The sequence below is a fragment of the Rhinolophus sinicus genome, linkage group LG12 (assembly GCF_036562045.2).
Source record: "Rhinolophus sinicus isolate RSC01 linkage group LG12, ASM3656204v1, whole genome shotgun sequence".
Lineage (NCBI taxonomy): Eukaryota > Metazoa > Chordata > Mammalia > Chiroptera > Rhinolophidae > Rhinolophus > Rhinolophus sinicus.
This window is the reverse complement of record NC_133761.1, coordinates 68,434,925-68,458,684: the sequence shown is the minus strand read 5'-3', so window position 1 is coordinate 68,458,684 and position 23,760 is coordinate 68,434,925. Positions and strand designations below refer to the sequence as shown.

Genomic DNA, 23,760 nt, shown 5'->3' with positions numbered 1-23,760 from the left:
CCCGCCCCCTCCGGCACCGGCGCTTTCCAGGTCCCGTCTCCTCCGGCACCGGCTCTTTCCAGGTCCCGCCCTTTGCTGCACCGGCTCGTTCCGGGTGCCGTCCCTTCCGCCACACTGCCCCTTTCCGGTCCGTAACTTCCGGGCTTGCCATTTCCGGACTCGCATTTTTCAGGCCCCACCCCTTCCAGGACCGCCCCTTCCTGCACCGGGGCTTTCCAGGTCCCGCCCCTTCCGGCACCGGCGCTTTCCAGGTCCCGCCCTTTCCTGCACCGGCTCGTTCCAGGTCCCGCCCTTTCCGGCAACGGCTCGGTCCAGGTCCCGCCTCCTTAGGCCACAACGCCTCTTCCGATTCCGTCACTTCCTGACCTGCCTTCTCCGGGCTTTTCGGTCACGCCCCCTCGCTGGCCCCGCCCTTTTCTGGCCCCAGGTCCCACCCAGGCCAGGCCCCGCCTCCTGCCCGCCGGGTTGCGTGTTGTGGGATCGCTCCGCGGGCGCGGCGTTGGAGGACGCGGAGCTCGGTCATGGGGTTCCAGCTGGTGAGGCCCTCGCTCCGTGTCCTGTGTCAGGGGAATCCGTCCCATCTAGTCTGGGCACTCAGCTCCGGACCAGGGGATCTCACCGCCGTCCCCGCCCTGGATGCCGGGGTCCCATGACCCTGTCCAGGGGACCCTTCCGACCCGGGCCTGCTCCCGCGCTGGAGCTCGGGGCTGCCACCCTCAGGGCGGCTGGTCGTGCGGGACGGTCACTACCTGTGCCCGCGGCTCTTCCCCCGCGAGTGGTCACGCTGCCTGCTCTCCCCGCAGAACCCAGGCCTGCTGGCCTCCCTGGGGGTGGGGCTGCTGACTCTGCTCGGCCTGGCGCTGGGCTCCTACTTGGTTCGGAGGTCCCGCCGGCCTCCGGTCACGCTCCTGGACCCTAATGAGAAGTACCTGCTGCGACTGCTGGACACGACGGTGAGTGGGAGGAGGGGGCGGGCTAGAGGCGCGGCCAGGGGCCCTCCGCGGTGGCCGGGATGCCCTGGTGAAACGCTCACCCCTCCTCCAGACTGTGAGCCACGACACGAAGAGGTTCCGCTTTGCCCTGCCCACCGCCCACCACGTTCTGGGCCTGCCTGTGGGTAAGGAGAGTGGGGGGTAGGCGCCTTCCCCTGCTGCCCTAAGGGGGTGATTCTCCTGAAACACGCTGCTTGAATCTGTTCCTTCCACACCGTTTCCCTCCCCACCTCGCTGTGAGGTGCCCCTGGGCCGTTTGTAACACTCCACAGTGCTTTCTCTCCGCAGGATTTGCACACATTCTCCTCCCATCCCCAGCAAACACTAACTTTCACCCGTTGCCCAGACCCTCAACTCCCCTGCTGCTGCCGCCAAGGTCCGGGCAGTAACCGATAAGGGTTTCTCCATGGGGAGGGACAATCCGTCAGGGGGCTCGAAGGTGAATCGTCCCTGTCTGATGGTTCATTGGGACAACAGTGGGAAGCAAGATGCCCTTGTTCTCTCCAACATCCCTGAGGTTTTTGAAAGGTGACAGGAATGCAGCACGTCCGTAAGCAGCCCTTACGTAGGTCTCTGCATGGTCTCCAGGCAAACACGTCTACCTCTCTGCCCGAATTGACGGCAGCCTGGTCATCAGGCCATACACTCCCGTCACCAGTGACGAGGACCAAGGCTACGTGGACCTTGTCATCAAGGTAAGGGGGTAGGAAGGAGCCCCAGGGGCTCCTCAGCCTGGTCTTCCTGGGATTTGTAGAAACGCCCAAGGTTGGTTTGACAGCAGGAGAGGCATGTCCTGTGTGACTGTGGAGGACGTGTGTACCCCAGCTTAGGGAGTGTCACTCAGCAGGCTCAGAAATCCGTGATGGGCCCAGCACTGTGCTTCCCGTTCTGTCTCTCAGGTCTACCTGAAGGGTGTGCACCCCAAATTTCCTGAGGGAGGGAAGATGTCTCAGTATCTGAACAGCCTGAAGATTGGAGATGTGGTGGAATTTCGAGGGCCCAGTGGGCTGCTGACTTACACCGGGAAAGGTAACGGCCCCACTGCTCCAGCCCCTGGTCCTCTGGGCTCGGTGTGGCTGTGTGTGCGTGTCATGTCAGCCCTTCCCGTACACACAGCTCTGGAGTCATAGAAAGGCTCACTGTCAGCCCTGTTTGCCACTTGACTTCAGCAGCCACAGCAGCGGGGTTTTAGGCCTGTTCCCTACCCCCCTGAGCTGCTTGGAGAGCCGGAGGCAGCTCCCAGCCTCCCTTGGGGACAGCGGGTGCATTACTGAGCCTCCTCAGCTGCTCTGTGCCACTGGGAGGGTAGATTCCCACCTGGCCCCATGCCTGTCCCCTCAACAGGGAGTCACCCTCTGCCAGCGGCGGCTGATGACTCATGGTGGCCCTCACCTGACTGGTCGTTAGTAACGCGGGACATGCAGTCCTGGCCCATTGTCTCTCAAGTAGCATCATGCTACTCAGCTCAGACCCCACCCACACGCCAGGGTCAGATTTCACGCAGCTGCTAAGCTGGCGTGGAGTATTTTTAATTCTGCAGCTGCCATCTTAGCTTCCTCACTGAGTTCGTTCTTCTGCCCCGTCTTCACTTCATTTCTCAGGGAATTTTAGTATTCAGCCTGACAAGAAATCTCCAGCAGAGCCACGAGTGGCGAAGAGCCTGGGGATGATTGCTGGCGGGACAGGTGTGTGTCACTGGGGCCACCCTCCCGCCATTGCTGATGTCACCACAGAAACTTGCAAGTGGTCCTCGGGAGCTTTGGCGGTTCTTCCCAGCAGTGCCTAGGGCTCCCCAGTACGTGAAAAAGTCATAATCAAGTAGAAACCAAAAGAATTTTCACTGATAGAATGAGAGACAAACCATGTGGGCTCTGCCGAGAGCTCACGTTGAGTGGATTTAATAACTTTTAGGTAGGACAGAGAAGCAGCGAGAGATAGTACAGTCAAGAGGAAAGAAAATTGACATTTCCGTGTCGGAGACACTGTGCTGGTCTTTTACGTGTGTGTCTGTGAAGTAGGTCCCACCCTCCGCTCTTACAGATGAGGAAATGCAGCTTCACCAGACGGTTTCCACTGGTGCCCTGGTAACGCACTAGTGCCCAAGTGAGCTTGTGCCAACCCACGTGCACTGAACCTGCGAGCCCAGTGCTCCAGAACCATCACGTTGAGTCAGTGGGCTTGTAGCACCTGTGACCTGTGAGTCCTAGCCAACAACAGCCTGTGAGGGGACGAGTCTCAGACTCATCCTTAGAAGGAGTTTAACAGTCAGTACACTTAGATGAACGTCGAGTGTGATGACAACTTGTCCTCCAGACATGAATTTTCATGAGTTTGGGGCAAAGGGCATATCTATCCAGAAACTTAGGTGCAGGATGACACAGCAGGGGACCGGCGGTGAGTGGGTGGGTTCCCACAGAGGGCCTGTTGCCTAAGGAGTGGGGGCAGGAGCAGCCGTGGCACGTGTGTCTCTGGTCTCGTGCAGGGATCACGCCGATGCTGCAGCTGGCCCGGGCCATCCTGAAGGACCCTGAAGACCCAACGCAGTGCTTTTTGCTTTTTGCCAACCAGGTTGGTTTGCTTTCCTCGGTCCTGGGACGTCACAGTTGGGTGGCTCGGGCTTATACCAACGGGCCTGTTCTAGCCTCAGCCCGCGGTGCCCCCTGCAACGTAGAATGTTCTACTGCTATAAGGGGGCAGGGTGTTGAGCCAGATCCTGCCCCTGGCTCCAAGGAAAGCAGAAAAGATAACGTTTCAGGAACCAGGCCTGAGCGTAGCTGCCTGCTGCTTGGGTGTCCTTAGATGTTCCATCATCTTCACGCCTGTGAATGAAGGCTCTTGCCCTCCCGTTCCCGTCATCCTGACTCCCTGACGGTCCAGTTTATTCCTGGGACTTGAACGTTCTTTTCCGCTCCTGACTGGAAAGTGGTTACAGCAGAACTTTTGTATTGGGACTCAGAGGTCCCTAAAGCCCTCGCTCCCGTCTCCTTTCAGACGGAAAAGGACATAATCTTACGGGAGGACCTGGAGGAGCTGCAGGCCCAACACCCCAGTCGCTTTAAGCTCTGGTTCACTCTGGATCACCCCCCAGCAGGTACCGCCCCACTTCAGGACACCCCACAAGCCGGGCCGTGGCACTGCGTGGGTTCACCGTGGTCTCCGGGTCCCTTCCTTCCAGTTGCTGCTCACAGGTGGCAGCAGGAATGACCATGCTGCTGAGGCGGGCTGAGTGTAGCCACCAGCTGCCGCTGCCACCTGACACCTCAGGAGCCTCCCGGGGCCCTGGCCCCCACGTGGCTCTGTACCCCTTGCCAGCACGGGTCTGGGTGTCAGTTGTCTCCTCTTCTCTGCACTTCAGGTTGGGCCTACAGCAAGGGTTTTGTTACCGCTGACATGATCCGGGAGCATCTGCCTGCTCCAGGGGACGATGTGCTGCTGCTGCTCTGTGGGCCACCCCCCATGGTGCAGCTGGCCTGCCACCCCAGCTTGGACAAGCTGGGCTACTCGCAAAAGATGCGCTTCACCTACTGAACGTCCTCTAGCTTCCCTGGTCCCGCTCCTGCCCTGTCCCCAGTCAGTACTCATGCTGTAAGCCCTAGATTTCTTCCTGACAGGATCGGCCTTTTGTCTTTCTCTGGAGCAGAAATCTGGGTGGTACCTGCAGGAACGGCATCCCTGTAGCCCTGGAAGCCACACACACGTGCGCGCGTGCACGCACATACTGCCTCAGGTCAGGCCGTGGAGCAGTCTCTTCCATGGGCCAGAAAGAAGCAGGTACATTTGTTCCAAGACGAGCCAGTTTCGTGGTAGAGTCACCCTCTTCTTATGTCTGATGAGAGGAACAGTCTGTGTCGTGGATTTTACTTGCTGTTTGATGCTTTACTCCTCGCAGGTTCTGTGTGCCTGCTGAGTGGACTCCTAGAGTTAGTTACAGAGATGGCATGAAAGGTGGGTGGTTTTTGCAGACCTCATAGGAGGGAATCTGAAACATGTATTTGTGTGTTTGTCTGTCTATGCCCCTGCCCGGGCTGGAGGGCAGTGGCTCTCCATGGGCTAAGACTGCTGCTTGTGGCAGGAACCTCTGCTAATAAATGGGGCTGAGGCCCCAGTGTTTACCTAAAGGGCCGTTGTGTCTGGGGTCCTTGTTTCCAAGCTTTCATGCCTGAGAATTTGGGAGGCTTTCCTAGCAGTTTCTCCCAGGTATTACAGAACCTTTGAGCAGTTGTACCATGTGCTGAAATAAGACCTGTCACCAAACTCAGTGACTCTCTTAACAGCGGTCTCAGCAGAAACAGGAGCTCAGCCTCTCCCTGGAGGCTTTTAAGGTGGGGCAAAGAGTACAAGTTGGAGGCAATGCTTCCTGAGCCCAGCTACCATCACAGTGGTCCTTCTGCCTTCACCACCATATTCACCCTGCAGGATACCTTGTAAACAAAGTATTGCTTTCTGGTCAGAAGGTCTCCTCTAAGAAGTAACCTGACACCACCAGCCCTGGGCAGAGTTGGTGGCCCACGCCCACCCCTCCTGACTGCACTTCCCTCTGCTGTGACAGTTTGACCCAGTCCACTCCCTTCTCCCAGGGCCTGACAGGGCAGCTTCAGATCTTGTTAGTCCCACTGGGACAGTCCCATCAATCTCAGGAGGAAGTCACCGTTGGTTTTCTGCATGGAACTATGTTGTTTCTGTGGGGCTCCTGAAAGAAAGGCTGGGGTACCTGAGAATTCACCCCTCCACAGGGCAAAGTATCAGTACGTTCTGTTGCTGGTATTGCAGCAAACATTTCTTGATGAGCTGGTGTGTGTATGCCACAGGCTGTGTGTGCAATGGGAGACACTCGACTACCTCACCTCCATAAAGGACAGTCTTGCTTAAGATTGTTGGGCACTGACAGGGAAGCAGCTCAGCAAAGAGAGTGTCTCACCCAGAAGTTCACCATGTCTTCTTTTGCCCTGGCTTCTGCCTCTTCCACTCAACCTGCAAACATTCATTAAGGACCTGCCTCGTGCCAAGCACAGCTCAGCCTGAGGATCCGATGGTAACCGAGACGGGTCTCAGACCCCAGAGAACTCATAGTGCAGAGTAAGATAGACCAGTGGGAAATAATGACAACGTGCTTGATACTGTGGTGGAGATACAGGTGTGGGTGGGGGAGGGGAAGGAGGAGGCTGAGAGTCAGCGATGCTGAGTTAGCAGCCGTGGACCAGGCACTGCTAAGAGCTCGCCACATAATTTCATTTTTCCGTCATCCTGTAAATCTAAAATGAGGATTTGCCAAAGGTCATACAGCTGGTCCCGCTGGAGAGAACTGAACTCAGCGCTGTGGACAATGACACATAAGGTCTATGAAGCACTTTCCTGGCACCATACTAAAGCCTGCATAAAGTGTCTCACCTGGTCCTGACAGACCCTGTGAAGTAGCACCACTTTATCACCAGATGTCGGGGGCAGTAATTACCATTTGGAGGGTCGGTAACATGCTCAAGGTCACAGGCTGGCCAGGGGCAGGAAACCTGGGTGTGCGGACTCCAGAGACCACAGAGAGTTAATCCCCACCCTAGGCACCCGTCTACGGTGTCGTGCGGGCGGCCTGCGGGGTCTCAGCTCCCGCTCCCCATATAAGAACGCAGGACATGGTGAGGCCAAAAAGGAACACCCACGGAGCCATGGATACGGGAGTCATACCACTGTATTCTCGCTGGGGCTGGGTTGGAGACACAGGAAGCAGGAGCCACACTGTCCGCAACCCGCCGTCCTAACTGCAACCTGCGCTTGCCAGCCACCATCTTGCTAGCCCCCATTTTCTGTTAGCGTAGCCACAGCGATTATATCAGTGGCCAATGGCCCACTGGTTACAGCCGACGGCCAACTAGCCACAGCTGATGGCCATTTACTACCCGAGCCAGCACCTTTCCACGTGAGGCCGAGAGCCTGGAAACTGCTCTCTGGGGCTCTGTCCCCACAACGGTTATGGTCAGTTTCCTCTGCAGGTACCACTAGTTATGCACCATCCTTCGGAGGACGGAGGAAACGGTCCCTCAAGTCATTTCCCACGTTGCGTGGTTCAGAGGGTTGCAGCACCACGCTGTCGTCTCCCATCTGGGGCCACCGCAGCAGCGGGAGCGGGAGCCGGGAGCTGGAGCTGGGAATTCCCGGGAGACTAGCTGGAACCGATTTCGCTGTTTATGAGGAAATAACAGCCAAACTGAAGTCTCGCCCAGGGAGGGACCGCGAGGTTGAAGGAGGATTCAGCAGCTCAGGCTGGCGGCGGTGGTCACCAATGCGATGCAAGGAACGTCCCGGCACGGAGGGCAGGTGCACCGAGGGGGTGCGGCATGGCTTCGCAGGGTCCGTGCAATTCCCCGAAATTCCTCCGCGCCACGCAGCGCTGTGTGCGACTGGGGGTGTGGCCCTCGCGAGCTGGGGCTCACGATTGGAGCAGAGCGAGGGGCGTGGCCGGGCGGAGCGGGCCTGTGATTGGCCTGCGGGAGGAAGGCCGGGTGGGAGGGGGAGCGGGGCCGCGGCGCGGAGGTGACGTCGTGTGTCGCGCGCCCCTTCCGGCCCGGAGAGCGTACAGATCGGGGCCGCTCGGCCGTAGGCCGCCTCCAGCGCCGCGAGATGTAGCGCGGGGCCCGCGGTCCGCAGCTGAGCCCGCCTCCCGGCCGTAAGTTTCGGCGCCGCCGCAGCGCGCGAGTGGGCGGGGGCGGTGGGGCGCGGGGAGCCCGGGGCTCGGCCCAGGCCTGCGGCGGGGCGTCCTGGGGTCCCGAGACCCCTGGAGCCCGCCCGGCCTCCCGGCTACTCTGCCGTCCGGGCTGTAAACATTTCCGGCCCCTCCCACTGCGCGCCGCCTCCGACGCGACCTCGAAGCCACTTAGGGCGTGGAGGCGGCCGGCGGTCCCGGGGCTGCTGTGTCTTCCCAGCCCCGCCGGGGCGTGCGGCGTCTGGATTCAGGCTGTGGCTCGGGACGGCTCAGGCCGGAGCTAAGTGTGGTCCAAAGGCTGCCGCCCAAGGCAAGTGGGGGGGACGGGGCGGGGTGAGGACCTCGTTCGCGGGGCCGCCTCTGCCGCGGGGAGCGCCTGCCTGTGGTGGCCTGGGAGCCCTGAGGGTCCTCCGCCTGCCGTCTTGGGCAGGGCAGGCCTGACAGCGACCCCACCGTGATGTTGCAGGCGGGGAGGTTGGTGGACAATTGACCTTTACTTAACGGTGCGAAATCTAAACTGCTTTGGAGGACAACGAAATTTCATCCCCTCAGAAATCTGGCATTGACGTAAGGCATCTTATGTTTGGGACTTTGGGTCTGCACGCCTTTGATTTTTAAGAATGTAAAAGAGATAATATGCTTTCCCTCAGTTTCTCGTGGCCATAGGCGGCGGCGGGAAACGACGAGGCAGGTGCATTTACTGTAACACAGGCTCAGCGTCCCGAGCAGTAGGAGGTCTACATAGCACTTACTAGGTGAGCCATTTCCCCAGGTATCAAGAAGACAGACCATAGAACAGCAAGGATTTAAATCAAGTGACCACTCTAATGGCTAGTTCTTTTCTGAAATGAGGTAGTAATGGGTCTCTTCCGGGCCCTTCTCTGCCGATAGGGTTGGGTCACCTCTTCTGCCAACTTCTGTTCCTGGTGTTTTATCTCATCTGCACAGTTGCTAGGGACTTGGGGGGGGGGTGCTAACCAGATTGTGGTATCAGGGTAGCAGTTCCGAGCTCACAGCCACTGAATCTCATTATTCCAGAAGTAACTTCTGTTACTGTGCAGTGGCTGGTACCTCCGGAAGCAGTCTTAACAGCGGGTGTGCTACCTGTGGAGGTCTGTCTTGAGTGGACTGCTGTAAAACTGTATCTGCTTGCAGAGTCGGGTCTGAAAGCGTTTTGTTCTCAGCAGCCAAGAAATTCAGTGATTCCCAAGGGATTAAAAAAAAGGAAATAAATTAACCAACCACTTGCCTGCCAGTAGGAAACCGTCTCAGGCAAGAATCAGGAAGCTGCACTGATCCGCGAGGCTGCTGATGGAGGAAGCACACCGTCACGTAGGCTTTTAGGCTGCTTTCAGTTTTTGCAGTCTGGCCTCCTTTTACTTCCCCAAGACGCTCTTATGGAAAAGTGGGTTCGGGTTCTTCGCTGCCATGGGGCCAAGTTCTTTCAAGGCTGCCTTGGTTCCTACCGCGGTGCCCTCCTGGAATGCCCTGTTCCCATCTTTCCCTGTCAAGGTCCTTTCTCACGTCTCCCAAGAACCTTTCCTGTCATTCCAGCGGAAACGGAATCCCCCCCAGCACTTAATGGCGTTTGGCCTTGTAGTGATGTTAGTGGGAAACAAGTTATTGCCCCTCTTAAAGTAGAGGCTGGCGACCCTTTGGAGCTCCTTTCTCCACCGTGTCTGCGTAACCACAGTGCTGTGCGTTCCTCAGTGAGCAGCAGGGGTTCTCAGGTGGGTAAAAGAACCTGCACTTCCTTCTAGGCTGGGGAGTGTGTTCCCTGTCTCCTGGGACATTTACCAAGGTCTCTGTTTCCCTCTAATTATAGCCAAACCGAAACTCCTTAACAAACTGGATACATCGTTTTGTCCCATCACTTGTGATCACACTAGAGAACTAAACAGTCATCTTTAAATCCAGAAGCTTTAGTAATTATGGTGGGTTTTTCTGGAGCTAGTACTCATCAAAGTCATTACATTTAACCTCCATGTGTCCATCCTTAATGTGACCCCTGGACTTTGTTCATCTCACTATGCTCAGTTGACTCCCTTTTCCTGCTCAGAGTGTTGGGGGCGTGTGGTTATTATTTATGACGTTTGGAGTTACCTTGGATTGAAAGGTCCTGAAAGTGCCCTGTGAGTGCCTCCGGGCTTACGCCTCATTGGCTTTTGTTTCATTGGGGCTTCCGGGACATAGTGTGAAGTCATCACCGTGTTACGTAACTTCTGACCATAAATCTGTCATGTGCTGGACAGCAGGTATTGAAAACGGGCTGGCGTGGAGCTCCTCCACATGCTGTATACTGTTTGCTTTTTTTTTTTTTTTTTGTCATGGCATTTGAAAAGCTTACCCGTCTGTTCGGGATCAAAAGACCTCTTCTGTTGGGAGAACTTTAACTGGAGAAAAGCTACAAAGGAAGTTAGATTGAGATTTTCCACTTCAGACTCTTACGTCAGTGACTGTGCATTGAGTAGGAAAGCTGAGGCCCGTCACTGGTGGGTAATTTTCACACAGGCCTTCGCCCTGACTCACTGTCCCCAGCAGTGCTTTGAGCGCCTGCCCAACAGAGAGAAAACATAGAGGAGAAGATGACTGTGTCCCTGTCTTTACTTCTGGCCTAGGCCTGTTTACCACAATGGGAGTTGGGTGGGCATACATGCACCTACCCATGGGATCTCTAAGGTCCAGTGACCCCCAAAATGAAAACTTCCAGAAACTTTGTGCCTTTGATCCCGGGGAAGGAGTGTGCCATAGCCAGGAAAATGTCTCAGAAAACTGCAAGGGAAATAAACTCTCCAGCTAAGTGGCTGGTGACTGAGAATCAGTCCCCCCGAGTTTGGCACAGGGTTCTCTCACTCACAGGAGCACAAATGCCTCCCTGCCTCCACAGCTCTGTTCACTAATATCACAGCTTCATCCAGTTGGAAAGCTTAGTGGTCAAGACTTATTCGCTGGAATTGAAATCCCATCAAAAATGCTTTCCAGGGAGTTTGACCCAATTCTGTTTTGCTGTATTGGGCGTGGTGAATTTGAGGGAAATGTGTTTGCGCTAAAATACCTGGATACAGGAGACTGGTAGGAAGTTGAAGTGTATTTGGCTTTCCAGAGTGTTTTCACAGTCAGTGTTAACACTTTGAGGGTTTATGCCGATTTTTTAGCATAGAGACAAAAACGCTTGGAGTAATCCCGAGTTATCTGTGAGCGGTCCCCTGTCAGAAGTTACATCTTCAGGGCCTCGTTTTATTACTTGCTCTTCTTTCTTGCCAGACCTCCGATCCCTGTCTCCCTCCCCTGTCTGGGTTGCTACAGTTTAGAAGACCAGAGTGGACAGTGGGCTTTGCTCTCGTGCTGACTTCCTGGCATGGACTTCAGTGCATGATGACGTGGTGATGAGTCGTAGCTGGTGGCTGGTTTGTGGCTTAACTGGGGTGTTAGGGTTAGTGACTGGGTCTAGGAAACAATGCTGAGGGGAGGTGTAGAAGCTGGGGATGGAGCAGCTGGAGGGAATGAGAAGAATGACAAAGTGATTTCCACTGAAAGGGAAAAAATTTGGGTTATGGCCAGGAGACTAAGGTCATGCTAAGAGAATGCTGGAACTTTCAGATCCAATGAGAAAATTACAAGAATACCAAACTAAGTTCTGCATCTGATCTCTGAGCCTAATGCCCAACTTAAAGTTTGTCTGTAGTATTCTCATAGTTATACAGCATTCAGAATAGCTGAACTTAGCTTGTGGTCATTCTGCTTTAGGGGTTCTCTCCCCTCACGGCCCTCCTGGAGCAGTGACTTTGTACATAGTTACCTGTGCCATCTGCCTGTAGACTGTTTGAAGACGGTGATTTAACTCGTTCAGTTTTGTATTTTGTACAGTACCTTAGACTGCCTTAGGGTGCTAGTGCTAAATACACTTGTTAAATACTCTGAGTGTGTTGGCTCACTCTGGGGAAAAGGATGGGAGGAAGTCCCACAGCAGAAGAAAGAGCATGAGCCCGTAGCCAGTGACAAGCAGTTAAGAAGACATGTGCTTGCCAGCTGGAGTGCTGCCTCATTCATTCGTTCGTTCATTCATTTGTTCGTGTGTTCATTTTGAAATGTGGGTTCTGACCCAAATCAGGGACGTGTGTTAGTTTGTTGTGCGTGTAGTGTTGTATCAGAGAACCTGAGAACAGTGTTTTGGGCTGCCTCTGAAGTGCTGGCAGCAGTGTATCCTCCTGAGGCTTCCTTCTGCAAATGCCCAAAGCTACGCGCACAGATTGCTTCCTAGGAAAGCTGTTGAGTAGGTATATTTCACGGGGAGGAGAAGTATATTTTGTAGTCAGCCTGTTGGAAAAGCCTTCCCAGGGTTCCTTCTCATGTGGCTTACCTGTCCCTGGAGGTTCTCAGGGGCCGCGTTTCCCGTTCTCCATGGTCTCAGTTGTTGGCTGGGACGGTGAGCTGGCACCTGACTTGTCAGACTCTTGCACATTTGAAGGAAGAGGAACTTAGTGTTGACACCATGTGACACCTACAGCGAGCTAATGTTTGCTCTCTCGAACTAGATTTGCCTGTTGTTTCAGCTGTGCTTTGGGTTAAGCAATGGCATGACTCTTCTGAAACTTGAGAATTGCCCTCACCTAACTACCTAGACCCAGTTATAACCCCCGAGAAGGAGTTGTGACTGCTCTTGGATGCAGAAAGACGTCAGAGACGTTGGTGTAGTGAACAGCCATGGGAGGTAGGTAAAGTCGCTCCCTCAGGAGCAGGGTCATGCTTACTGCCCGTTATAAAAGGTGCAGGTTCCCTAAGTTGAAGGTTCCACCCCTGTAAAGCAGTTTACTTCATGGGCAGGAGTTACCTGGCAACCAGGGCAAGAAAATGCTGTCATTCTGGGTACTGCGCTTGCTGTGAATAATGAACTCCTTTGTTTCTGGGAGGAAAAACGAGTAATTTACAAGATAGTTGAAGTCTCGGGGCACTTTATCCCTCTTTGCAATATTATTTTCATCTCTGAGGCCTGATTGAAGCCTACTGCCTGGAATGCAACTCAGGGAAACCTGAAGTTTTTGAGACTTTTCCTAGAAAACTGACTTCTGGGTGGCTCTGGTTTTCATAAAGGATCTGTGTGCCTGTCTCCAGTTTCTGAAAAACCAGTCTGAGCACGGCCTAGGTTATGATCTGCGGGGGCTGGGGCAAAGCTGCCTCCTTAGCTTCAGCTTCCTGCTTCCAGGTGCTGTGTTTCCCCGAAAATAAGACCTCACCGGAAAATACGCCCTAGCATGAGTTTTCAGGGTGACATCCCCTGAACATAAGCCCTAACGCGTCTTTTGGAGCAAAAATTAATATAAGACCCAGTCTAATTTTGGGGGAAACACAGTAAGTTATTGGTTACTTTAAGAAGAGACTGCGGTGAAAGCTTGTTGTCCAAGTGTCGAACCAGGCTGGAACCCCACAATAGAATTAATAGACTCTGCAATAGAATTAATAGAACCACCAGCTCCTAGACCACAACAAGCTCCTTTTGCACACAAGGCACAGCTGTCAGAGCACTGCCAGGGTTGGGACCCCGCTGAGTTGAGTTGGCATTTAATTCCTTCTAAGCCTGGGAGGTCTCGTAGTAAATACAGCCAGGCATCGACTTCATAGTTTTGCTCCACAATCTCAAAACCACACCTTTCTTGGGCAGCATGGCTGTGGGTGATAGGCTGGTTCCTCATTCAATGGGCTCCGTGCCTGTGGGAGGGAGGTGAGGATGGGGAGCTGCTTTTCTGTGGTGACAGTTTGGTACAGAAACCACAGGTGCTTTGAAGGCAAGCAACCAGGTGTTATATTTTCAGCCTTATTTATAACATTAGCGAGGTTCTCAGTAAAAGATGATATTAAAGAGGTAGAACGAGGAATACATTTCATTTTAGCGGTTAATTGGCCTTCAGATTTGGAGACAGGGTGTGAGTTGATTAGCTAGTGTCTTATTCAGTCTTGACTTGTGGAAATGAAGCTATAAGAGGAATAAATGGTCAGCACCTGTCATGTTTGTGTTTGCTTTCTAGTGTCTGCCATCACAGGGAGATCTCTGCCCCCCAGGGCTGGGACGCCAGCCTTTCCCCGGGCTGAAACTGCAGGATAGCGAGGTACCAGCCAGATGTCTTCTCACAAAGGGTCTGCGGTGGTACAGGGCAGCGGGGCTCCTGCCAGTAACAGGGCGGCGGACACGGTGGAGCTGGCGGAGCTGGGACCCTTGCTGGAAGAGAAGGGCAAACGGGTAATCGCCACCCCAAGCAAAGTAAGTTGTCTTCCCAGGAGTCATTCCCTGGTGAGAGTCTCTCCTTATACCTCTGTCCATCTCCATCTTTTAAGATCTCAACTCCCTCCCCGAAAAGTGAAACCCCAGCACCCGGGAACGTCTCAATCTCTGTCCTAATCATGCTATATTACAAGTATCTTTTTATTTGTCTGTTTTTCCCACTGTTGGCTTTTACGAGTTCACGTATCTTTATAACCCCAGTATTTAGCACAGGCCCGAAATCCAGTAAGTGCTCAGAAAATGTCTGGGAGTGAATGGAGGCAGCTGTTAGGATTGGGTTTGGCTTCGTGTAACAACAATCATTATAGCTTTGACAGGATAGTCGTCTCTCTCCAGTAAAGGAATTCTAGAAGGAACCAAGCCAAGGCCAGTCCGCAGGCTCCACTCGTCAGGCCCCTGTCGCCCCTCTTCCATTCTGAGCTGTTATCATCACCCCCACATCCTGGCCAGCACAGAAGAGGGAGGGGAAAGGAGGAGAAGGCCCACCGTCTCGGGAAGGCCTCACCACACTGCTCATTACGTCCCTTGGGCCAGCACTTAGTGACGTCGTTAACCTTCAGCTGCGGTGGCTGTGAGGCACCACAGACTTCACCGTCGGGCCTGCGTAGTGACAGTAACATGGTGGTCCTGAACAAAAGCAAGGACTCTGTCACTGAGAACAACAGAGAGGATTGGGGTAGGCCGGCGGGATCTGTATCTCCAAGTCTGAGGCCATTTGCTCACCAGGGACCATCAGCAGGAGGGGGAGAGAGCCTAGCTCTGCGAAGGGGCCGGGGTGCCAGGCCCTCCATCCCCGTGTTGGCAGTCTTGGCACAGAGAGAAAAGCCTCTCTCCGGGGTGGGCTTGTGCTGTCCCATGCACACACTTTGTGTCAGGGCTCCTTTGGGTACAGGAGGCAGCGGCCCTTCTGTGGAAGCAGTTGTGAGGCCCTGGTCCTCCTGGGAGCTGCTGTGGATGCAAAGTTTCAGTCGCTGCAGCATCCCCAGTTAGTGGTCAGGGAACTACAAACAGATGTCAATTGTCAAGGGCCCCTCTGAGACTCTGGCTTTCTCAGTGTGCTGGAAATTTACTGTTCTGGCACAGAGAAGTGTTTGGGAAGCAGGGGAAGTTGAGAACCACTCTCCTAGAGATGAGGGTGGGCCATTCAGACTTAAAGAACGTGTAGCACTGGTGTGCTAACCCTGAGTCGCTCTGGTGGCGGTGCCCACCACCCTCTCCTGTGTGCTGAGTTGAGCTTTCCCTCCAGCGTTTATCTTGAAATAGTGTTGTAAACTCATTAAGTACCATGCTTTTGGAGAAGGGCCCCCGAGGCCCTGTGCCCAGGAGAGAGGCTGGACAACAGGTGTGGAGGTGGGTTTGTCTGGATGCTCCTGAACTGCAGTCGTGTGGTTTGTGGGCTGGCTCCCAGGATTCATTTTTGGTGCTTTTTTTCCCCCTACAGGCTGAAGAAGAGCAAGCATGCCCAGTGCCCCCAGAAGAGGAGGAGGAGGTGCGGGTCCTGACACTTCCCCTGCAAGCCCACCACGCCATGGAGAAGATGGAGGAGTTTGTGTACAAGGTGCAGCCTCCGAGCTTCTGTCCTGGCAGGGGCGGGGCCGCGGGCTAACTGGGCGTGCCCAGCTGGCAGGCGTGCGCTGGGTTGAAGAGCCTTTACTCCTGTGGATTTGTTTTTGCTTAAGGTGAAGTAAATCCAGGGAAAGGCTAGCTAAACTTCTACTGCCTGATGTGTTGGGCATTGTTCAAAATATATTCTAAACCAGGAGTTCTTAAATTTTTTTGCTATGGATCCCTTTGGCAGTCATCAACATATTAAAGTGTGAAATAGTAATATGGGCTCCTGTATTAGCACATAAATATGCGTTAATTATAAGCTAGAGCAGTTTATTAAAACTTATAAGTTCTAAGTAATGATGAATAGAAACAATATTTTGATATTTGCAAAACTAATGTGTGAAAATGCCTATGCTTTCTGTTGGTGACAGAGTCACAAGTTCTAATACTGCTGTGGCTTGTTCATAGTTACAATTGAGGGAAATGTTAAATTTTAGTTAAAGGTGAGTGAAAAAGAAGATAACTTTTTTCCATCCAAATTTCCATCTACTCCCTGGATTCTGTCCACTGTCTATGTGTCCTAGGTCACGAACCCTGCTCTAAAAAGACAGTCTCAACCTACTAAGAATCTAGAATCTCATGAGGAGAAGGATAGAGCAGGGGACAGCCAGACTGTCCTGGAGGACAGTGACAAAGGAGAGCGAAAATGTATGGTTTTTAAAAGCCATGTGCATAATTTCTAGTTCTTTCTTTTCATTCACTAGATGATTTACTTAAGTTTGAAATTTCAAGTAGCGTAAAGTAGGTCCTGCCATATTTTTTTTAGATTGAGAAACACTTACCTCAGCACATCCACATAAACTAACACGACTCTGGAACATCGAACAAAAGGGTCAGTAGCAGGAGAGCCTCGTTCATGCTCTTGGGTTTCTGCAGGTCCAGGCTGGTCCCCCCGTGACCTCAGCCCATCAAGAGCCTGCCCGAATCCTCCCAGACTGGCTCTGTCCTCTCTTGTCCTAGGGCACTGCTCCCAGAGAGTGTATATGCAGTTGACCCTTGAATAACACAGCGTTAGGGATGCCAACCCCTGCACAGCTGGAATTCCATGTACAACTGTGACCCCCCCTCCCCAAACTTCAGTTGTCCCTCGGTGTCTTCAGGGCATTGGTTCCAGGAACCCCCCTCTCCCGACCCCATACCAAAGTCCGCGAGTCCTCACGTCCCTCACGTGAAGTGGCAGAAGTCACTGCGGTCAGCCTCTGCATCTGTGGTTGGTGGGGTCTGCATGTGTGAAACCTGGGGACAGGAGGGCCGGCTGTGTTTGCAGTAAAGGACCCACGCGGCCCCAACCATGTTGTTCACTGGTCACCTGCACCCTAGGTGTGGGAAGGCCGCTGGAGGGTCATCCCGTACGACGTGCTCCCGGACTGGCTGAAAGACAACGACTACCTGCTGCACGGCCACCGGCCGCCCATGCCCTCCTTCCGCGCTTGCTTCAAGAGCATCTTTCGCATCCACACGGAGACCGGCAATATCTGGACCCATCTGCTTGGTGAGCAGTCAGGCGGGCAGGGCGGTCCTGGCTGTCCTCTTAGTGCCAACGGAGTGTATGGCCTTTGTCCCTGGGAGGGAGCACAGGGCTGTTGTGATTGCTTGATGGTGGCTGGCGTTGGGCCAGCCTTGAAGCTGCCACTGAGCTCATTGAGGCCATCGTTGATCTTGAAGCGGCAGGGCGGGGCCGTGGGGGTGGGGCGGGGCGGGGCGCCTAGCAACGGGACAGGAGGTTGCCACCGGGGCCTTCCCTTGTGCTGCCGGCAAGGGCTGTCCTTGCCTGGGCGATTCCTGTTTCGTAATTCCCACAACCAAAGGCCAGCGTTTTGAAAACTGGTCCTTTGGTCTGGATTTAGATGAGCGGCACCCTTGTCTGCTGCAATTCAGACTAGTCCTGTAGCAGTCACTACAGCAGGTTTTGGTCCTGCCGTAGCAATGCTCACGTTTGCCTCTCCTCTTCTCCCTCAGGTTTCGTGCTGTTCCTCTTTTTGGGAATCTTGACCATGCTCAGGCCAAACATGCACTTCATGGCCCCCCTGCAGGAAAAGGTGGTTTTTGGGATGTTCTTCCTGGGCGCAGTGCTGTGCCTCAGCTTCTCGTGGCTCTTTCACACCGTCTACTGTCATTCAGAGAAAGTCTCTCGGACTTTTTCCAAGTGAGTTGAAAGAACGTCAGTAGGAACCGATAGTGCACTGTTGTCATAGCTGTGGTCCAAGTGCTGATGCACTGAGACCCCCAGAGACCCCTGACGATGCCCACGGGCCCAGCGGGAAGGCTGGCCGTCGTGGGTGTGACAGGCAGGTGACGAGCTTTGCTCTTAACTCCTTCACGCCAAAGTTCACGGCAGCCCCCTCCACAGAAGCAGCCATGTGCGGGTACACTTCTGCCCTGCGCAGTGCTGTCGTGAAGCGTGGAGAGCAGCAGTAGTCGTCCCTCTGGTTGGCCTGGGCAGAGCAGGGCATGGGGGCGGGGGGGGTGGCACTCCTGCCACCGTGGAGTGGAGCTTATCTTGGCTGCCCACACGTCGCTGCCTGGCTCAGATGTCCATCCTCTGAGCTCCCAAGTCCCCAGCGTGGAGCCTGCAGTCCATTTGTTGGCTTGCCCTTGTTATGCTGGGCTTTGGTGGTGGTGGTACGTTACTGTTTGTCCCCAACACCGGTAACAGATCCATTTGAGTGATTTACAAAGTCAGTTAGAACAATACCCCTTAATACTACTCCCAATTTAAGGGTTTTATTTTTAGAGCTCAACCTATCAGAGCCCTTCCTGAATGTGAAGCAGGGAACTTTCTGGATTTAAGTACCCAGGAGGGGACTGTGGCTGCTCACGGCGCAGGCAGAGAGAGCTCCGTGACCAGGATTCTTAGCGACTTCTCTGCAGAGTAGAAGGGCTTGATCTTGTAGAATTTGATCCAAGACATAGGGCAGGTTGTATGGGAGGTGAGGGGCGACTGGGCACGGTCAAATCTGGGAGCCGGTGAAGAACAGAAAGAACCAGGTAGACGAGCCGTGGGAATTCTTCGTTTCTCCACTGACGCGGTTCATTTCTGTGGCTTTTGTAGACTGGATTATTCAGGGATCGCTCTGCTGATTATGGGGAGCTTCGTCCCCTGGCTCTACTACTCCTTCTACTGCTCCCCACAGCCTCGGCTCATCTACCTCTCCGTTGTCTGTGTTCTGGGCATCTCTGCCATCGTCGTGGCCCAGTGGGACCGGTTTGCCACTCCCAAACACCGGCAGACAAGAGCAGGTGGGTAGGAAGACCGTGGAACCTGGAGCCCCACGGCTCAGCCCAGGGCCCTAAGGCGTGCGGTTTGGGGACCCCAGCCTCACCCTGGGTTGTGATCAGCACTCGTGGAACAGCATGGGTTTTCAAAGCTCTTTTCTCCCAAGTTTCGTAATGTTTTCATAGAAGGCTAATAGGCCGTTTAATTACTACACTGGCCAGTTAGCTGCAAGTGTAGAAATGACTGCTCTTACATTTGGTTTGAGAAAGTTAAAACGGACAAAGCACAGTTGTTGTAGTGACGTGAATCCTAACCATTCAAAGCAAAGGGTTAAAATTGAAACAGCTTGACATGTTCTACCAGGGAGTAGAAGGTAGGTTTGGTGAAGGACAGACCTTGAGGATAGACACTGGTAACGACTTTTGTAACAGCCCCACGCCCAGACATCTGTGCGGTCTCACCTCGTCTTCTACTCACATCTTACTGGAAGTTAACGGCGGTGTTACGATGTCAGCAGGACGTCAGATCGGTGTACAGGCCACGCTCACAAGCAGTGTTCACAGCAGTCTGGCAGAGCCCACACCACAGGCTTGTCACAGACCTTAAGAAACGTCACCTAGACTTTATTTTAAGCTTTACTTGCAGCAGCACACCGATTACCTCTTTTGACTTAATTCTGGTGTTTTAACCTTTGCTTAAAAGAATCAACTATTCATCAAGCACTGAGCACATGCCAGGATTGTGCTCTGCATGTGGAGGAGGGAGTCCAGCCTGCAGTCGTGTACTGTCGTGGTGTTGACACGTGCCCAGCTTCCCTTGTTTGTGTGTCCCAGCAGTCACACACAGCTTCTGTCGGGGTACCTCTCCCTGCTCGGGGTCACAGGCCTGCTGACCGAGTCTTTTATGGTCTTAATGGGAAACCCATCCTGCTCCTCTCTGGCCACCGGAAGCCTGACCGTCGAGCTTCTGTACCCAAGTCAGCCATCAGGGGGTTTGGCCAGACCATTTTGCCTAGGCTTCTTACCAAATGCTAAAGACTGTGAGATGTGGGTTCTTGGTCCTTAAAAGGTAATAGCTGTATAAGCATTTACACAGTCTTTTTCCCATTCTGGGTGTCCAAGAAACTGCTGCTGACTTCTCCATCTTGTGGCCAAATGTCCTAAGTAGGCACTGGCCACCAGAGAACAGCTAACAGCCATGGACGCGTGACTGCAGAGGCGTCAGTGCCTTGGTGGAGTGGCTGCCTCCTGCTGACTGCCGGCTTCTGTCTGTGCAGGAGTGTTCCTGGGCCTGGGCTTGAGCGGCGTGGTGCCCACCATGCACTTCACCATCGCCGAGGGCTTCGTCAAGGCCACCACAGTGGGCCAGATGGGCTGGTTCTTCCTCATGGCCGTCATGTACATCACTGGGGCCGGCCTCTACGCGGCTCGCATCCCTGAGCGCTTCTTTCCTGGAAAGTTTGACATTTGGGTAAGAAACGGCTCCTCCCTGTGGTGGGTGGGGACTGGCCTAGAGTTAAAAGTTGTGAGTAAATGGCAGTACGAGACGGGGGGTCGGGTACTGTTTGGGGTACATACATATACATGGGAGAAATAACCAACATTAACATTTTGGTGTATTCCTGACAGGACTTTTAACATTTTTTCTACAACAGATATATCACTTTCATGATATAAAATTTTAAGGCGAAACTAGAAGAGGCAAACGCTTCCTCCTCCTTACTCCCAGTCCTTCCTTGCCACTTCCCTAAGGACTCTTCTCGTTGTTCCTACAGTTCCAGTCTCATCAGATTTTCCACGTCCTGGTGGTGGCGGCAGCCTTTGTCCATTTCTACGGGGTCTCCAACCTGCAGGAATTCCGCCACGGCCTGGAAGGCGGCTGTACTGATGACTCGCTCCTCTGAGCCGTCTCTCCTGAGGGCGGGAGGGACTTCCCAAGTGCTTTTAAACACAACTTCTTTGCTGAAGTGACAGGAAGAGTCTCAGTTGTCTGTTTCTAGAAGAAACCTCTTAGAGAGTTGAGTCCCAGCAAGCTTCAGCCCACTTCCCACCCTGGGACAGTAAATTTTCCATTTCCCTGGCTGAGGGAAGGTGGGGGTGGCCAAACGTCACCATGCCCCTCCTTGGCAGTCCCCTCAGCAAGGCGACTCTGTCCCTGCAGAGTACTTTGAAGCTCATGTTGAGATTTTACCCCTCCTCCAACCATTTTGGGGAAAAGTGATGAACTGGGACTCTTCGGAAATTCTGTTTCTGGAAGAAAAAGTCCCTCCCTTACCCCGTCCTTACTTTGTAACCTGGCTTATAACAGGCCACCGTTTTTGTAGCACACTTTTCAAAAACAATTGTAACCGGTCCCGTCTTTCCAGGGCCTGAATCTGCTTACACAGCAGGAAGAACAGAGTCACCAACTTGGATGCAGCCCGGCTAATCATGCAAATGTGTCCAGGCTTCAGATAACTTGAGTTTCAATGTTTTTTTCTTGGCAGAGTAATGTAAAATTAAAAAGGGGAAAGATATTTAATATTTAATACTAAGCTTTAAAAAGAAATCTGCTATCATTGCTATGTATCTTGATGCAAAGACTATGGTGATAATAAAAGAAAGTACAGAAGACAGTTAGTGTCCAAAGACTTAACATGCGTGGTCTCAGCTGCCTGCACATCTGTCCGTGGATTAAAATCAGCAAAGTCGTCTCAGGTCCTGCTGAGGCACAAATCTGGGTCCTAGGCATTGCTCGGCCGGCGCGTGTGGGCCGTGGAGAAGCCCGAGTGAGTTCCCAGCATCTGCTCCTCGATACAGCCTTGTTTTTCTCTACTCATTGCACAGAATTTGACGAGAGAAATTCACACACTGTATCACTCTGTAGTAGTGAGAAGGCCCTCAGAGGTGTCAGGCTATGTCCCTTTTGAGTATCCAAGGTAAGCACATCTGAGAGCTTAGTTCCTTTCCGACTGCCTGCCATGCTTACGGTTGTGTCGTCAGGAAGTTAGTCCATGTTTTCTGTGCCTTTGCAAATCGTACAGTGTCACCTCCCAGCTAACGGGCAGTTAGACGGGAATCTTCCTGAGTTACAAAGACGGGTTCACGTCAAGGTTAGGTTTGTACACTGGGTGAATAAGGGATCATTTTAAAGAATAATCTGACTAGGCTGACAAACAGGAAGTTTCTCAACCTCAAGTGGTAATCAGGGAAATGCAAACTAAAACCAAAGTGTGACTCCACCTCCTCCTTCCGACTGACACATTAGATAGAAGCCCTGACGTGTGGGTGTGGGTGTGGGTGTGGGATGCCATTGGGAGCAGGACCAGTGTGTGTGGACATGCGTGGCGTGTGTGCACGTGTTTCACCCCCAAACAGTTCATGAGAGACCATGAGATGGACCTGAAGTCCACTCTGGATTACTTCATTTAAAAGCACTTGTTCTGACCACTAAACTGTTTCCTTAACGGCTCACGGCCTGCATGTTGAAAAACACTACCCTTGAGCAACTTGGCTTGTATCAAGAGACTCACTATAGCTGGCCACAACTTGAACGGAAAAAGAAATCTTGGTTTAGCTGCACAATGAAACACTACTTAGTTACAGTGACGACAACACGGTTGGATCGCAAAGATTAGGGGGAGGGAGGGGAGCAATTTATGAAAAAATCTATCAGGTTCAGAAATTTGCAAAACCAATGCTCGTTTAGGGGTATGAATGTGGTAAAAATTCAAAAGGAAATGTTAATTTAGGCAAATGGTGCCTCTGAAGGGTAAGAACCGGAGGAGAGGAGGGACACGCTATTTCAGAACTTAGCTCGTGCCTTGTAACTAGCTGGTCAGCACTTGGTGTTCCTTAAACCATGCGTGTTTTTTCTTGCATGTATGTAGTAAGGGGTTAACAAGAGGAGCTGATGGCAGAGCACACGCTGCTGACCTGCAGGGTGCAGTGGTCACAAACGCCTGTACGCTGGGGACAACCCACTGCAGCTCAGTGGCAGCGGTGCCCTTTGTGGAGGGGTGTGCTCTCTGGTTCCCCACACTGCCCAGTCCCTGGAGGCATCTGTTTGCAAGCTCTCCTGTCGCATCTGATCCAACGCCATCTTCCACAGGAAGTACGGAGGCCGGAGCGACTGAAATCCGGTGTTTTCTCATTTTCAGTAGGAGACAGGACCAGGGAAAGAGGGTCTGAGACAAAGCGTTTCTTGAGCATGTGCTTTGTACTTTGCGTATGTCATTTTGTATCTTTTTAACCCTGTGAAGTAGGTGGTATTATCCCATTCCACATGTGAAAAAACTAAGGTCCCAAAAGACTAAGACTTTTTCCAAAGATGACAGATAGGATCAGAGCCTGTATCTGAATCCAGACCATTCTGAGTTAAACCCCATGTTCTAAAGCCTCCGAAAAGTTCAAAGGCATAAAAAGGGAAAAACCTCCCTCCTGCCCTGTCTCCCAACCAACCAACCACATCCTTTTGCCAAAGAAACGAATGTTACCACTTAATTTTCAATATTTCCAAATGCGTTCTGTACATATACAATCAAATAGAAATATATTTTCCCAACCTTTGTATGCAAATAATAGCAAACTGGACGCACTGTGCACAACTTCAGGGTATTTGAGGGATGTGCTCTACTTTATTGAACCAGCCCCCTACTTACACGGACGTGAAGGTGGTTTTCCATATAACCTACGACGACCTTGCACACACTTCACTTTACGTGTGCAAGACTGTGTATGAAGGAAAAAAATGATAAAAATCTCAGTTAAGGATGTCTGTATTCGTAACTTGAGTGAACTTTTCCAAATGCGATAGAACTTGTACCAGTCCTGCAGTTCACCCCCAGCGTGTGAACCCGGGATAACGTGAGATCGTAGGGAGATGATGCGAAAGACGGAAAGGAAACACTGTACATTAGATTGCTGCCCACTTGCCTATGGTTTTATCCCTAAGGAATCAAAGGCCCGAGAGGGAAACAGTGTCATCAAAC

At 52.9% G+C, this 23,760-nt stretch overlaps 2 protein-coding genes across 5 annotated transcripts; both read left to right on the top strand.

The window, feature by feature from the left end:
- Positions 1 to 382: 382 nt before the first annotated feature.
- CYB5R1 (cytochrome b5 reductase 1) lies at positions 383 to 5,110 on the top strand. Its single transcript, XM_019750941.2, has 9 exons — positions 383 to 536; positions 804 to 953; positions 1,045 to 1,117; positions 1,581 to 1,687; positions 1,892 to 2,021; positions 2,594 to 2,677; positions 3,475 to 3,560; positions 3,984 to 4,083; positions 4,348 to 5,110. Exons 1-9 carry the CDS (start codon positions 522 to 524, stop codon positions 4,518 to 4,520), a joined length of 918 nt encoding a protein of 305 aa, XP_019606500.2. The 5' UTR covers positions 383 to 521; the 3' UTR covers positions 4,521 to 5,110.
- A 2,400-nt stretch (positions 5,111 to 7,510) lies between these two features.
- ADIPOR1 (adiponectin receptor 1) lies at positions 7,511 to 21,405 on the top strand. Of its 4 annotated transcripts, XM_074317141.1 has the most exons (9): positions 7,552 to 7,650; positions 12,240 to 12,397; positions 13,710 to 13,942; positions 15,405 to 15,521; positions 16,895 to 17,066; positions 17,534 to 17,720; positions 18,627 to 18,814; positions 20,068 to 20,261; positions 20,566 to 21,405. In XM_074317141.1, exons 3-9 carry the CDS (start codon positions 13,802 to 13,804, stop codon positions 20,692 to 20,694), a joined length of 1,128 nt encoding a protein of 375 aa, XP_074173242.1. In that variant the 5' UTR covers positions 7,552 to 7,650; positions 12,240 to 12,397; positions 13,710 to 13,801; the 3' UTR covers positions 20,695 to 21,405. The 4 variants fall into 4 exon arrangements, with proteins under 4 accessions (XP_019606486.1, XP_019606487.1, XP_074173242.1 ...); XM_019750927.2 differs by lacking the exon at positions 12,240 to 12,397 and having other exon boundaries at positions 7,511 to 7,650; XM_019750928.2 differs by lacking the exon at positions 12,240 to 12,397 and having other exon boundaries at positions 7,511 to 7,650; positions 20,446 to 21,405.
- Positions 21,406 to 23,760: the final 2,355 nt, after the last annotated feature.